Source organism: Manis pentadactyla, chromosome 1 (genome assembly GCF_030020395.1).
Source record: "Manis pentadactyla isolate mManPen7 chromosome 1, mManPen7.hap1, whole genome shotgun sequence".
Taxonomy (NCBI): domain Eukaryota; kingdom Metazoa; phylum Chordata; class Mammalia; order Pholidota; family Manidae; genus Manis; species Manis pentadactyla.
Genome location: NC_080019.1, coordinates 118788467 through 118802904, shown reverse-complemented (window position 1 = coordinate 118802904; position 14438 = coordinate 118788467). Strand labels below are relative to the sequence as shown.

The following is a 14438-nucleotide window of genomic DNA, read 5'->3' as shown; positions in this document are numbered from 1 at the left end:
GAAATACAAGTGATGATTTGATGGTTATTTTGATTCTAGAGGGAAAATGAAGTGTGGTAAAGGAACAGAAAAGAATGAGATTGAGGGTGACTTTACATATCATATTCAGGGCAAATCTTTCTGAGTAAGTAAGACTTGAACTAGACCCAAATGATGAAAAAGAGACAGTCCTGCTGAGAAAGCTTTCCAGGAAGAAAACAACAGCACCTGCAAAGAGTGTGAGGTAGTGATGAGCTTCATTCATTTAAGGAACATGGAAAAGTTTATTCAAGGACCTTAATTACAGTGATCAAAAGAGAGATCAGAGCACTAGGCATGGAGAATCTTGTTCACATTAAGGACTTTGGATTGAAGTGATTTTAAGGAGAAGCTCAATGTTGCATTTTTTTATTAATAACCCCAGTGTGGAGAATTTACTGTTAGTGTCAAGAATGCAAGCAGAAAGATAAGACAAATTTGGAGGTCACTTGAGTAGTAGGTTAAGAGATGGTAGCTTGGACCAGGATAGCAGTGGAGAACATGAGAATTGTTTGAATTAAGGATATTTTTTTAAGAGGTAGAGTCACAGAACTAGCTAGTATGAGTGAATATAGGGGATGAAAAGAACAGAGGAATCAAAGACGACATCTAGGTTTTGGGTAGATAGTAATGTCATTACTGTGTTGGCAAAGCCTGGGGGAGCAGAGGTTGGAGGTGGTGAGATGTGGGCCAAGGATGCACTCTAGATGTGTTGTTTGAAGTCTGACCAATAAGCCTCAGAGATTTCTAACAGGCAGCTGGATACATGAGCCTGGAGCATGAGGAAGTATACAGATGACAAGCTCATGTCTATTGTTAACGGTAATTATAGCTCCAGAAATCAACAATAATATTCATGAAGTGAAGCTAATAGTCTAAAGAAGCTAGGATATAAAGCAAGATTAGAAACCCACATATGCAGAATACTTCGGTTGGACAAGGTGCTAGGCAATGGGGACAATTTCCAGGGATCTCCCAGGTACACTGAGGGCCCGAGTATTTCAGAGGTTTGTGCAATGCCAAACAGTACACAACTGCACAAGGTCTTGGACCCACGTCTTTGACTTAAGTCCCAAAGCCCCTCTTCTATAAAATAATGCTATTATGCACAGAAAAATTCTAATAATTAGGAAAGGATTTGTATTCCTCATTTTCAAAAGGGTGTGTGAAATGGGCAAGTTATCCAGCCTTTCTGAATTTTATAGTTCCTTTTTCATAAAAAAAGGATGTTAATAGCATCAAATACATAGGGTAGTTGTAAAGATGAAACTAACCTTTAAAAGGTATTTGCATATAACCTCTATTTTGTGTGTGCATCTGTTCATGTATTTCAGTAAGGGTTGGGAATGAGATGAGCCTGGAATTTGGAGTCATCGTGCAGAGGTCATAAAGGAAGCCTGCTGCCAGCAATTAATAGTGTCAATAATCATTGATGACATTGTCACCATCATCACTGTGGTCATCAAAGTATGATTTCCTAAAGACCAAAGTGCAATTCACCTCAGTGTTCAAACAGCCAACACCCTCCAGGTTGTCAGGATACCTTTTCATAGATCAATAAATGTCAAATTGGATTAGTAAATGCCTCCCCAGTTCTCATCATAAGCTTCATTTTATGAGAATCTTCTATGGCCTCAGAATCTAACCACTAGGAAGACATGGACACTATTTCATACACAATGAACTTGTCCTTTCTTTAGGGTCAGATGCGTTTCTTTTCTAGTCATTTCTGCAAGCGCTCTGAAAGGAAGAGGGGGTCACAAAGACAGAGTACCAAGCAGCATATTGAAGGAGAGGCAGACAAAAGGCCAAGTCCCCAAGCTGGCTCTTGAGCATTTCAAGCACCTGAACTCAATCTGTGTCACAGGAGTGTGGTGTCATCTGATATGAATGCCACCAGCCACATACTTTTCTCTAAAAGCTTTTATGCACCCAGCTCTGGCTCCTTCTTTTATTCCAGTCTCAAAAACAGAGGGTCAAGTTTTAACAACTCCAGTTACATAGGGCCTGTGTGTTGGTGAGGTAGGACACGGCAGTGTGTGTGTGTATGTGTGTGTGTGTGTGTGTGTGTGTGCGCGCGCGCGCTGGGGGCAGATTAGGGGTTTGAAAGTCCCTCTTGACTTTACAGCAATTCTTTACCAGCTGAGTGACTGGGCCCCTGGTTTGCCCCAGGAGCTGTCTGCCAGCAGTTCACTGCCAGAGTCTCAGTTTTCCTTATTACAACCATCACTTGCTTCCTGTTTACACTGGGTAAAGAGACCAGGTTTCATGCCTGCAGGCCCACATTCCTCAGCTGAGCAGGTTTTCCAAGCCTTCAGGCTACAAATTTCAGCCTCCCTGTGTAACAAGTAAAGCACACTTGGATAAAGAGCTAGTCCATCGAATTCCGAATACTGGAAACCACTTGGGAAGTTACACAGCTGGACAGAATGTTTATGTCTCCTTGCACATTCTACCTGGAATTACCTTTATGGAGACACTGTGCCTGTGGGTATGTTCAGGTATGTAGAGAGAAAAAGGAGGATGAGGCAGATGCTTCTTTCCAACAAGAGAGGTTTCTAGACATCCTAATTTGCATCCTGATTCTATTCCATTCCCCCCACACTCCCCTGTTAATGCACACATGCACACACACTTTAAATTGGAGCTAAAAGGAACTACTCTTCATCCAAGAGTACTTCATATACTTTTGAAATTTGCAGGTTCTAACCCTGCTTCTTTTACTTAAAATGTATTTTCCCACCCCCTTTTTGACATTTAAATCACTCAGACCTTGAGTTTCACACCAAATAGTATCACACCTATAACTTTTGAACTTCCCTGTTCTCTCTTCTGGACTCCCATATAACCTTGTGAATCCCTCTATTGACAATCTTAGCACATTAAATTATAATTTGTTAATTACCTGTTTTGCCTTGTCCCTCTACACTGTGTCTGGAGGGCAAAATCTGTTTTATTTTTCTTGGTATCCCAGGTTACTAGCACATTGCTCAGTATTTGGTATTAAATATCAAGTAAGTGTTCAATAAGTTTTTGTTGAATTGATGTGAAGGCAAACTAAGGGGCTAAGGACATAGTTGCATTTAATTGCTAAAACATTGGTTCATTTTTATACTTCCTCTGAAAAGAAGGATGAAGATGCAGGAAAAGAATAATAAATGATGGTCTGTAGGTCACTTTGATTTGACTGTAGAGCAGCCATGATTATTCATCACCATTATTCATCAGCTCTTGGGTCAGTCATTAGTCACTCCCACCAAGGCTTCCCACACATTCCAAGAAAGCAGAAAATCAATGGTGAAAAGAGAAGAGATAAAGCTGCAAGTTGCAAATGTAAAATAGATGAAACAATTTAGGATAAGTGAGCCTGGTTGTAATGTATAATATCATATCATATAATGCCAATGAATATGAATACACACACACACACACACACACACAGTTCCCTCAGTTTCCATTTTCCTGCATATTAACAAATTGTTTGGGAGCAGAAATAGTACTAGTTTATTATAATACCTTAGCAATTCTCTTCATCACTCCAAATACTCTTTTTAATACACTATAAATAATTTTTTAAAATAATAAATGGAAATAGCTCTCCTGATCTCATGGGGTTTTTATTAGTTGATTATCATGAAAACATGTTAGCTATAATCAATAAATATAAAGTATAATTAGATAATATTACATGAGATAATTTTTATGTCTTGTAGTAATAAAATCAATGCCAAAAAACTACTATTTTCTATTTTCACAACATCTTTATATGAGTAATGCAAAGTATGTGCATGCACAGATTGGAAAAGGTTGGTGAGACTTACAGATAAGCAAGGAATGTCTGGAAAGAGGCCATTTCACCATCATCTTTGTCAGATGGGAAGTGGTACAGAGTTAGTGAGATGGATACAAGGAAAAATAATGTATTTTGGCATCATATTGTGTAAATTTGATAGTGATTTTTTAGATCTGTGCTAAGAGACTTAAAGACAATATAAATTTTGAATTTGAATGCAGTTGTGTCCATTAATGCTCCTTCCTAGGTTGCATTCCTGACCAACCAGCCCCATGACTCAGCTTTGAACCAGTGCTTTGTGATCTGAAACAGCTCAACTTTCTCCCCTGAGTTTCAAACTTAAATTTCCAACTTCCTGACAACCAGCTCAACCCCACAATGTTTCAAGCTCAACATGCCCCAAATGGAACCTCTAAATCTACTCTTCTTTCAGTTTTCTTTCAAATTAATGTAATCACCATGTACCTAAGCCTGTCATCTTTGACATCTTCTTCACCTACTATATGCTGTCACCTGCTTCCACTGATTCCGTATCTTGAATATCTCAAAATGCCTTCATCTTTTCTCCATTCCTGCTGTGATCCTAACTTAGTTTAGGCCATAATGCCTATTATTTGAGCCATTACGATTATGGTGGGTAACATATAAGACTAAATTCTAGTTAAATGGAATTACTCTATGTCTATGATCCTTGTCTTCATCTGCGTCCCCTCCTCTTTATTTGACCCAAACTTATGCTTTGGACAATTAGTATTCATTTAAAAATCTTTGCATTTTTTTCTGCTTCCCCTAGTAAGCAACGCCTTCCACCAAGACAAGACTCTTATCTCATTTATGTTTGCATCCTTAACAGTAATCATAATAACTGCCCTTTGTAGGTATCTGAAAATATTTCTTATAAAGAGATTCCAGGTACTGTAGAAGAAAAAACTGAGTAAGAATAAATTTGGATTCGTTAAGTTATTTTTTAATGTAATAAGCTATTCCCTTAGATCATAAAAAATTCAAAAAAATCTGACTGTGTGTAACTCAACTCTACATTATTTCCTTTCCTGGGCTACAATATGATTTCTAAATTGCTTCAGATATTTGATTTAGTTATGAATTCCCCCATATTCTTTTACTTATTCCTGTTTCATTTGTAAGGAAAAGGGAAAAACTAGTATTTATCACCATTTTAAAATCTTATGTTATGCCAAAATAATCACATAAAAGGAATCCTGTATCTACAGAATTGTTTTTCTTACTTATTCTTTTATATTAATATAGCTGGTTATTACTCAAAGCCAATCTTAGAAAATGTCCTATGTACAAATAATATTGTGACATAAAAATCAACAACAAAGAGAAACTAAGACTCAAAAAACTGGATCAGAGTACTCATCACTTCACATTCCAGATGGAGATCACTTGTTTTCCTAGAGAGCTGGGGCTTGGGGTGGCCTTTGAGTAAGAAAAGGCTTGGCAAATGGAAGTGTCAGACTGTTGCCAAGAAGTAAAAAAAGATCTTTGGAAGAATAACTAAAGGAGAAAGACCTTAAAAGAAATACTCTTAGCAGATCCACAAAGTGGTTTGATTGACTGAAAACCAACCAACCAACCGTTCATCAAGCTCATACACCTATGCATGTGTGCATGCGTGCGCGCACGCATACACACACACACACACACACACACACACATGCTGTTCTCACTGCCATTCAAAAAGAACTGTATGAACATCAAGTTTCCTTTTTGGCCTTGACTAATAGGAAGGCTTGTACAAAATTCATGTTCCTTTCTATGAACTACATTTATGGGTATTTGGGGGATAATTATTCCATCCCCCTATCTACATTTTATTTTTTATTTTCCTTTTTAATTTATTTGATTGTACTTATATGTAGCAGAATAAAGCAAAGCATTGTCAGGTAATAGAGTAATGCAGTGACATTTCTCTGAAGTTAACAGAATTTGTCCTTTAATTGTCACCCTGAACATTCTCCACTAAAGACACTCAAGAAATAAGTACTTTTAGCACATCAGGTATGAGGAAAAAGAGAAGACTTGGCTTAGGAAGTGATGGATGTCATAACCAAGGCAGTTGGTATTTATTCTGACTTAAAATAAAATTTAATTACTATTAGTTCAAATATATATACTATTTTAATGGTTCAAACCTTTAAAGGGAGGAAATGGCTTTGGAAACATGCATTATTGAGATTTTTGAACTGGATTAACAGGTGTTAAAAAAAGAAACAAACTATTCTGTACTGTTAATAAGAACAGGAATTTCAGAAGGGGCAAGAGCAAGGTAGAGAGGAGAGGATTACAGAGCAATGAGTCAGAATATTATTATTAAAAAGGGATTTTAAAAACAGGGAGATCTTATATTCATTTAAAGTTTGGGGCATTATTATGATGTAGACTCCCACTCTCTCTCTGCAGAGCCCCCAGTGAGTCTACTCCCACATTTAAATGTCTTTGTGTAAGTGTTGTTTTGTTCTCATTGGCTTTCATTTTGTTTTGTTTAATTGACTTTGGGTAGTTCAGAGGCTGGGGGCTGATGTTGCTGCGCACACAGAGGCACTGTGAGATGGGGGTACAGCATGGAACCTGGCACCGTGATCCATAAAGTGGACTAAGTTAGTGCCTGCAATAGCTTGGGGCTGGAGGGAAACCTTGAGACCACAAGCCCTCAGAGGCTGTTTGCATAAATCTTGAGAGGACCATTGACCTTTCCTGAGAGTAGAATGAGATTCAAACCAACGCCACATATATAAGAGGGGAAATGAAGACCCCCATCTAGCCTCTGATCACATATATTTGGCCTCAGATCCTTTTTAGGATAGGGAACTTACCAATTTTAAAATGTTTGTTTACACATTTATACATTCACTTATATGAATTGGTGTGTTTAAAATGATGCAAGAAATGTAATGTGTTCTATCCAACCACAGAAGGACTTTAGATATGGATTGCCATACTTTGAATTTATAGAAAACAAAGAGCTGTGATATTCTGAAGCGAATGACAGCATAAAAAGGTAAACGTAAAAAAGGACAAAGAAAGCAAGAAATTCTAGGTTCATAAGCACACTTGTATGTGTTTATCTGGTTTTGTTGAAAATACAAAGTTTGATCTTTCACTGCATTTACAGCTCCAGCTTCTTAGTTTTCTGATTATTTTATGTCCCAGCACTAAAGTTTCCTTAGGGAAGATGACAGAATTGTAGAGGGGATACCTCCTGCCACTGATGAACTTAAAATCTATTTGGAGAGATGAGATTTAAAGACATAAAAACACTTTCCAGTGGTTTACAGTTTATGGAGCATTTATATACATATTTTCACATTTAACCTTACAATGGTTCAATGAGGTTGGGAAGAAGGGCAGTGTTCATTATACCCATTTGAGAGATTAGATTACCAATAAATCCCAGAGAGAAAACTTAAGACCAAAGAGCCATATCTGACTTCATATTTCACATTACTCCATACTACTTCTCTGAGTACAATAATAAAAATTTAACTATATACAGAATATTGTATGTAGCCTGTAGTCAATAAACACAAACACAAGTATAATAATTTTTTAACAATATTACACTATAATTTCTTGCTAAGAAATGAGCAAGGAGGAAACAGTGCAGTATGGTAATTATATATTTTTTCATATGCAAAAAAACTCCACTGTTTACTAAAAAGAATTCTATAAACCTATTTAAATTTTTGTCTATATAAGCCCCAGGTTGCATCTTACCATTTTTTTAAGAGTACATGCTTTAGAGGCACACAACTTCACCAATAACGCTAAATTTGCTGCTTACCTTGCAAATTTCAAGGAACTTCTCAGTGGTGTATTTCACAGGGTGCTCAGTGAACGTAGCATAAGGCACCTCAGTGGACCAAGGGTTCCAGCGGGAAAGTAGAGACTGCTGCCCCGGGCTCCCCCAGAAGATCCTAAGGCCTTCTCCTTGTCTCCTACAAAGAGAGGAATTTTCCTTTGGGTTAGCCATTTCCATTAGACTAAAATAAAACAAAAAGGGTGAGAAAAGAATCTGATATCTCAGTCATCCTTTATATTGATGCTGAGATAAGTGGCTTATCTACCAACTAACTGAATTGTTCCAGGGAATTTAGCAGATGAGAAGAAAGGATGAATTTGGTTTCAAACACGGCGAGTTCAAGGTGTTGTTGAGAACTCTGTGTGGAAATGCCTAGTTGGAAATGTGACACTGGTACTCAGGACAGAGGCCAGGGCTGGAAATAAGGATACTGACCTCATGCTGATACTCTGATGGCAATTGTTATAAAAGAAGGAGAGAAGGAACAATCAAGGTGGTAGGACAGCAACTGAAACAGTGAAGGTGGGAGATAGTTTGAAGGAGAAGGGAGATGACAACAGCTGCAATTTCCACAAAGCAGTAAATGCAAGCAAGAAAGACATGGAACTTCCCAAGTAGAAGGATTTATGATGACCAATTCAGAACACCCTGCAACTTCGACTTCTATACCTCATGGTTCTCTGTTCTCTGCACACATTCTGCCCAGGGAAACTGCAGCGACAAACATGTCAGAGCTTGTAGGGAGACTGTGTCCCACTAAATTCACAGACCTGACCCACAGTACACAGGAGGCAGCCACTACCTGGTATAGGCCAGGCCTGGTCATCTGGTAAACCAAGAGCAGAGCAAAAGAAAGTCAGCTTGGGAGTGATGGGCAGGCAGTGGCAGGAGAGTGTGCCCATGGTAAATAACAAATCATAATTTCTGTGGCCTCTTCTTTTGCATGAGCCCATCAGAATTTCTGGTTTGTGGTTTTAGACATCTCTGAACACAGAGATCCCTGGAGGTTAAGCCAAGCTGAGGTGCTTTGCATTCGACAAGCTTTAAAACTAAGTTGCCTATAATTCTAAACAGCCCCATGGAATATCACAGAGCTCTCATTTCTTCAAGAAATTAAATCCTGAGATCTAGAAAGAAAGACTAGAGCTTAATTGGGGTGCCCTCACAAAGTGGTCCCTTCCTGTATTAAGGAAGGATTCCTTTGGGGATGCTCTTGTGGTTTCTGAGTGTTTATCCATGTAGAGATGTGTATAAACACAACCTCACACACAGGCATGTAACGTACCTCTCCCCACTGGCTGATCCCTGAGCTTCTTACAAAAGGAAAGTAAGAAAACAGTCTGGCACATTCTGCTGCCCAGATTTTTTATGATTATATTTGAAAGCTGATACTTAACTTGTTTTGTACTTAATCCTTTACTCAGAAAGAGGAGGAGGAGGAGGAGGAGGAGAAGAAGAAGAAGAAGAAGAGGAGGAGGAAGAGGAGAGAAAAGAAAAAATAGCACATACCTCCATAAAGTTCCCTTTTTAACCCCTCACCTTCTCAGCTGTTTTACTGACATTTGTCATCCCCCTGTACTTGCCTTCATTCTTTTTTTGAATTGTCCTGGCAATAAATCCTAAGCTCACCGAATATTCTACACATTGTGGTTAATGGAGCATTCTGGCTTGAGTCCATTAAGACAACTTGCACAATGGAATTATTTACTACTTAATATGTAATCAACCTATGGGCTGGGTACAGTTTTGCTTATGTCCAAAGGGGATGAAAATCTGCCAAGATGCTTCTGTAGTGGGTACACTTAACAATTCTTTTACCTTAGGGAAACCCCAAATGAAGTTTAAGCATGAAATTCAAGGGGGACCTTATTTCTGAATAACCAATCAATTTGAGAACAGCAACGACCTTTTGCAAGGATGTAGTATACTTCTAAATATACAAGTTCAGGCAGCCTTCTCTCCTGATCTCCATTGGTGACAGCTGGGAAGATAAATCTACAACTATGTAGTCTCTCCAAAGTTACAACTAAGGTGATGTTTCTCAGCAAAGCCTTTAGTACCAGAATGCTATGAAATTCTATCATCTTCTCTTCTGTCAAATGTCATCAGAGTAAGTGTGGAGAATATAGATGCCTCTGGGACCAGAATGTTGTGCTTACCATGAGAGATGTCATGTGCAGTAGCAGAGTGGAGTAAAAAAATGCCATGAACAGGATGCCAGGTAGCTCTGTGTTAGAACCTTAGTTGTGATGCTTAATGCTGTATGACTAGAGGCAAGCTTTTTTTCTTTATCTCGGTTTCCCCACATGTTTTTTAGAATCCCTCCATGTGGTAGCATTCCATGACCTTAGTAACTATGCAAAAGGTGTAGAGAGCTAGGTCATGAGGCCTCTAGCATTCACCCAGTCAAAGACATACAGGAGCCATAAGAAGCCCCTGGGCTATGATGTCCTTAGTTCAGGCATAAAATTACCCAAGGAGATTGCATCCTCTGTTGTAAAAGGCTACACCAAGTACTGTCCCATTATTCATAGGGAACTTGGCATCTACCATGGTATTTCACAAAGAGAAAATCAGCTGCCACATGGTAGACTAGTACTTTAGGCTTGATGAGCTGCAGAGTGTCAGAGCTAGAGGGGCTCCTGGAAGCTAGCACTCAGTGCCTTCTTTCTGGAGATGGGAAAACTGATGCAGGAAGCATCACTACAAACAGTGGGGAGCTGGTGAGAGCCCTGTCCCATGATTTCATTTAGGGGTCTCTTCACCATTCTGGGCTATCGTTACAAAATACATTCCAAGTTAAGGTCCTGCCATTATACAACACAGCCTTATTTTCAATAGACACAGAGTTCAAAGAATTAGCCTAAAGAGCATGCCATCATTTGTAGGCAAACAGCCTGCTCAAGGATCTGAGCTGAAGGTCAGAAAGAAAAATCTATCTCAAAAGGAACAGTCAATTTTTAGATATACTCAATATCATAAATTATGAAATTGTAGGAAAATAAGATAGCATTGAACATGAAAGGAGAAATCACAAAAAAGATTATGTCATCGGGGTAAGGAGACTGTCTCATTGAGCCGATGGTCAAGTTAATCAAGTGAGGGTAAAGTCCCAGATAAAACATGCTGACATCAAATTATTAAGCAAAGAAAGAGTTGATTGCTTTCTTCCCAAAGTCATATTCTGATTGTAAACCCTGGCTTTCACTAGCTCTGGGTCTGTGGTCATTTAACACCCCATTTCGGATCTTTTGGGTAACAACAATTTTGTCAGGAACAAGAGGATAAGGACAAGCAAACATTGTGCATGCTCTAAGGCACTGCCCAGCTAGTAAGTATTGAGTGCCTCGGGTGTCTTACAGTGCTATTATGTACTGTTAGAGACTTTATATTTTTTAAATTTTGTTTAACCCTTATGGCAATGTTTTTAACTTCTTTGGTAGAAATAGGGGAAATTAAGTGAAAATAAGATCAAGACTGTGACAAAGCTTAATCAGATCATCAGATCATCAAGTCAAGAACCAGTAGTGAACAGAATAAAAAGGGGGAGGAGATACACCATGATCCCTGGACATAGACAAAACCAGAAAACCAAATCTTTAGCATAGAGGTGGTGATGGAATTTTCTGTTTCTCTTCATCTATTTATCCCTATTTCCACCTGATTCTGAGCCCTGGGATACTTATGTGTTTAGCTTCTGGTTCCCATCAATGTTTGATGTACATAATATTTCCTACTTAAACTTAACATCAGAGGAAATTCCATTCAGCTTAAACACCCCTTCATCTCTCTTTTCTTTAGACTGGATAAGTTTTTCTTCCATAAAACCTTTCTAGTACATTAAAAAGAATATTGTAATGTACCTCAGAGGTGATTCCCTAAAATGTTCCTAAATCACCCATCTTCAATTCCACCATTTAATTAGCACATTCTCTGTGTAGTGTTTTGTCACAGGTAGAGAAATAGATAAGACTCAGTCCCTGAGCTCCAGATGCTCATGATCTGATGATCTCTGGGCCTATTTTACTCATCTCCTTCCCAGATCTAGAATAGATACAAATAGAAAACCATAGGTCTCATTGTAGAAGTAGAAGGTCAACTATTACCAATTATCTTGTTCCCTTTATATCCTCAAGGAAACCAGCTGGACCTGGCCTCCGTTCCCCAGTAGTGGAAGGAAAAAGGTCAGGTACCCATCACTTGGGGCAAATTTCACAACTTCAGAGGAAAGTATAGAAGTAGAAGGAAGGCTCCGTAAGGATTCATAAGAGCCTGGTGGAAGAAGAGCGCTTATAATAGTTGGAAATTTTAAGGATGCTCGACTGTCTGACTTGGAAGGCCCTTAGAAGTGTGTTTCCAATTCTTTCATTTTATACATACATAAACTGAGGATCAGAATTTTCAAAGATCAGAGTTCTTCCTTTAGTCACATTAATTACATGTTCTACTTAGTGACTCAGACTCAGGATTCTATTCAGATCCAGTTGTTGTCAGGGTGGAAGGCCTAAACAATTATTTTTTTGTTTGTTTGTTTTTTAAAGGATGACTTTAAACCATCCTACCAGCCCAATAGATTGCCTTCCAAACACACACATGCACACAAATACACCAAAGAAAAGCAAAGGCCTATTGAAGCGATGACGTTTATATAGTAGAAAGTCTCACAGAAGTGCCAAAGGACCAACCATGAAAAATAACTATGCTGGAACAATACAAAAACGAGTTCCACGTTGAATGGAAAGAAAACTTTCTTCAGGAACAATCCTTGTAAGTTAAAAAATTATTTTTATCAGGAAGGAGTCCTCTCCTCAAAGTCATTTTTGGCTGAACTAGAAAAATACACCAGCCAGTTACCAGCCTGGGTTCATTTGCTCATTCCACACATTCTTCTTTCTTGGGAAAGTAGCCACACATCCTTGTGCATCGTGCAATATAAACTGTTTCCCTTCTCTTGACTCCCCATTCTCCTTCCATCCTGGCCTTCACAGACGAGGCACTGAGGCATTAAGCTACCTGTTAGGGGAAGGAAATGAGATGCCGAGGTCTCCCGAAGGAGAAAATGCAGTTTCCATTATTACCTCCGCCAGCTGCCCCTCCTTTCTACTCTTCTCAAATCTCAAAGCTCCACCACAGAATTAAAAACATAGCTCGGGGCACCAAACTGAGATTTATGAGGAAGCACAGACATTAACTCTTGCTCTAAATGCAGGGCGTGTGCTTGTAGGTACCGGTGAGCAAACAGAGGGAGGCGCGGGGGCGGAGGACGCGCAGCGGCGGGAGGGAGCTGCTCAGGACTACACGCGGGATTTTCCTAACGTCTCCTTTTCCCGGCCTTATAGCCTCTATTGTTGAAAGGCGGGCCTTGTAGGCCCCTGAAATGTTAGTCCTCGCTTATTGAATCTGGACAAAGGGGGGGACTGAGCTGGCACCCTGAAGGGTATTCAATGCTCCCTTGCTCATTGAATGACCTCAGACGAAATATTTTCCATGACAAGAACCCAAAAGACGCTGGCACTGAGTCAGACAATAAGATTTGCAGAATGTGTTTACATTCTCTGTGTCCCCAGGCTGTTCCAAACCCATCGGCAGGTGCTGCCTTTATCTGCTCTCTTTGCTCACCTGGCTCCCTCCCAGAAGTTTCCAAGGCCCTGGGCTCAGTGAGATTAACCATTTATTGGCATGGGTACACAAGATGTTCTGTGGGTTACAGTACTTGGCGAGAGGTAAGTGATAAAGAGACCAGCAGTGCCAATAAAGAGAGGGCTCGGGGTACTGCAGTGCCATGGTAAGAACCTTGAGTGACAGCTAGGAGGCTTGGGTTCAAAGGCTTGATATGCCACTAACTGGCTGGGTAATTTGAATCATTTTCTTCTCTTTGGACTCCCATGGTCCATCTGTGAAACCAAGTAGTTGAATTAGATCACCTCTAAAGCAACTTTTCAGTCTCAATAAATTAATATCTATGCTGAAAGACCAAAATAATTTGTTTTATACTAGTTAGCCGAAAAGCCAAAAGAAAATAACTATGAGAAATTCTCAGAGAACAGCTGAAACCTTACCTTTCTTCTCCTAGAAGAACAAGAAATGATCATAAACTGCAAAATAAAACCTAGGGTTACACAGTAAACCCAACTCAGAGAAAATGATGGTGAACACTTACAAAAAGGGTTGCAGAAAAGGCTATGGAATCTCTGAGGCGGAAAGTCCTTAAAAGAGATGATGTGCTTGGGAAACCACAGTTGGGCTTGTCCTAAAGGTGGTCATGTGAGTTCAGGGCTGAGGTGAAGAACACAAAGATCCTAACCCAACATCCAACCTAAGATTTCATGACTCACAGTTTTGGGATATGTGGGGGTTTGTGTGCCCAAGTCCTCAGGTGCATGCATAGCAAATACTTGAGCTAAAATAACATGGACACTTACAGTTCCAGGCACATAGAAATCACTTAGTAAATCTATGTCTCATAAGGATGAATGAATGAATGAACTCACAGACCAAGTTAGGATGCCTGTGGGTATAATGCTGTATTAGGCCATGCTTAGAATGTCATATGTTATGGTAGTAAGATCCCCAAATTGGCAGTCAATAAAACCTGGGTTTACTTCTGGCATGATACTGTGTGGCTTAGAGCTGAGCACACCATCTCTGAACCTCTATTTTCTTTGCTATAGTATGAATATTTGAGTCCTCTCAAAATTTTTATACTGAAATCCTAATGCCCAAGGTGATAGAATTCGGAAGTGACTCCTTTGGACAGTGATTAGTTCATGAGGGTAGAATCTTTATGAATGGGATTAGTGC

At 39.3% G+C, this 14438-nt stretch overlaps 1 protein-coding gene across 6 annotated transcripts in view; it reads right to left on the bottom strand.

The window, feature by feature from the left end:
- The window catches only part of TPRG1 (tumor protein p63 regulated 1), a 241001-nt gene that overhangs the window by 114288 nt on the left and 112275 nt on the right, over nucleotides 1-14438 (bottom strand). For 5 of the 6 annotated variants that reach the window (XM_057501082.1, XM_057501079.1, XM_057501076.1 and 2 more), the window contains one exon: nucleotides 7620-7773. In XM_057501082.1, the coding sequence (XP_057357065.1) occupies nucleotides 7655-7773 (119 nt within the window). In that variant the 3' untranslated portion in view covers nucleotides 7620-7654. Of the gene's footprint in view, nucleotides 1-1464; nucleotides 7060-7619; nucleotides 7774-14438 lie in introns of those variants that run through there. The other variant, XM_057501092.1, reaches the window with a different exon arrangement.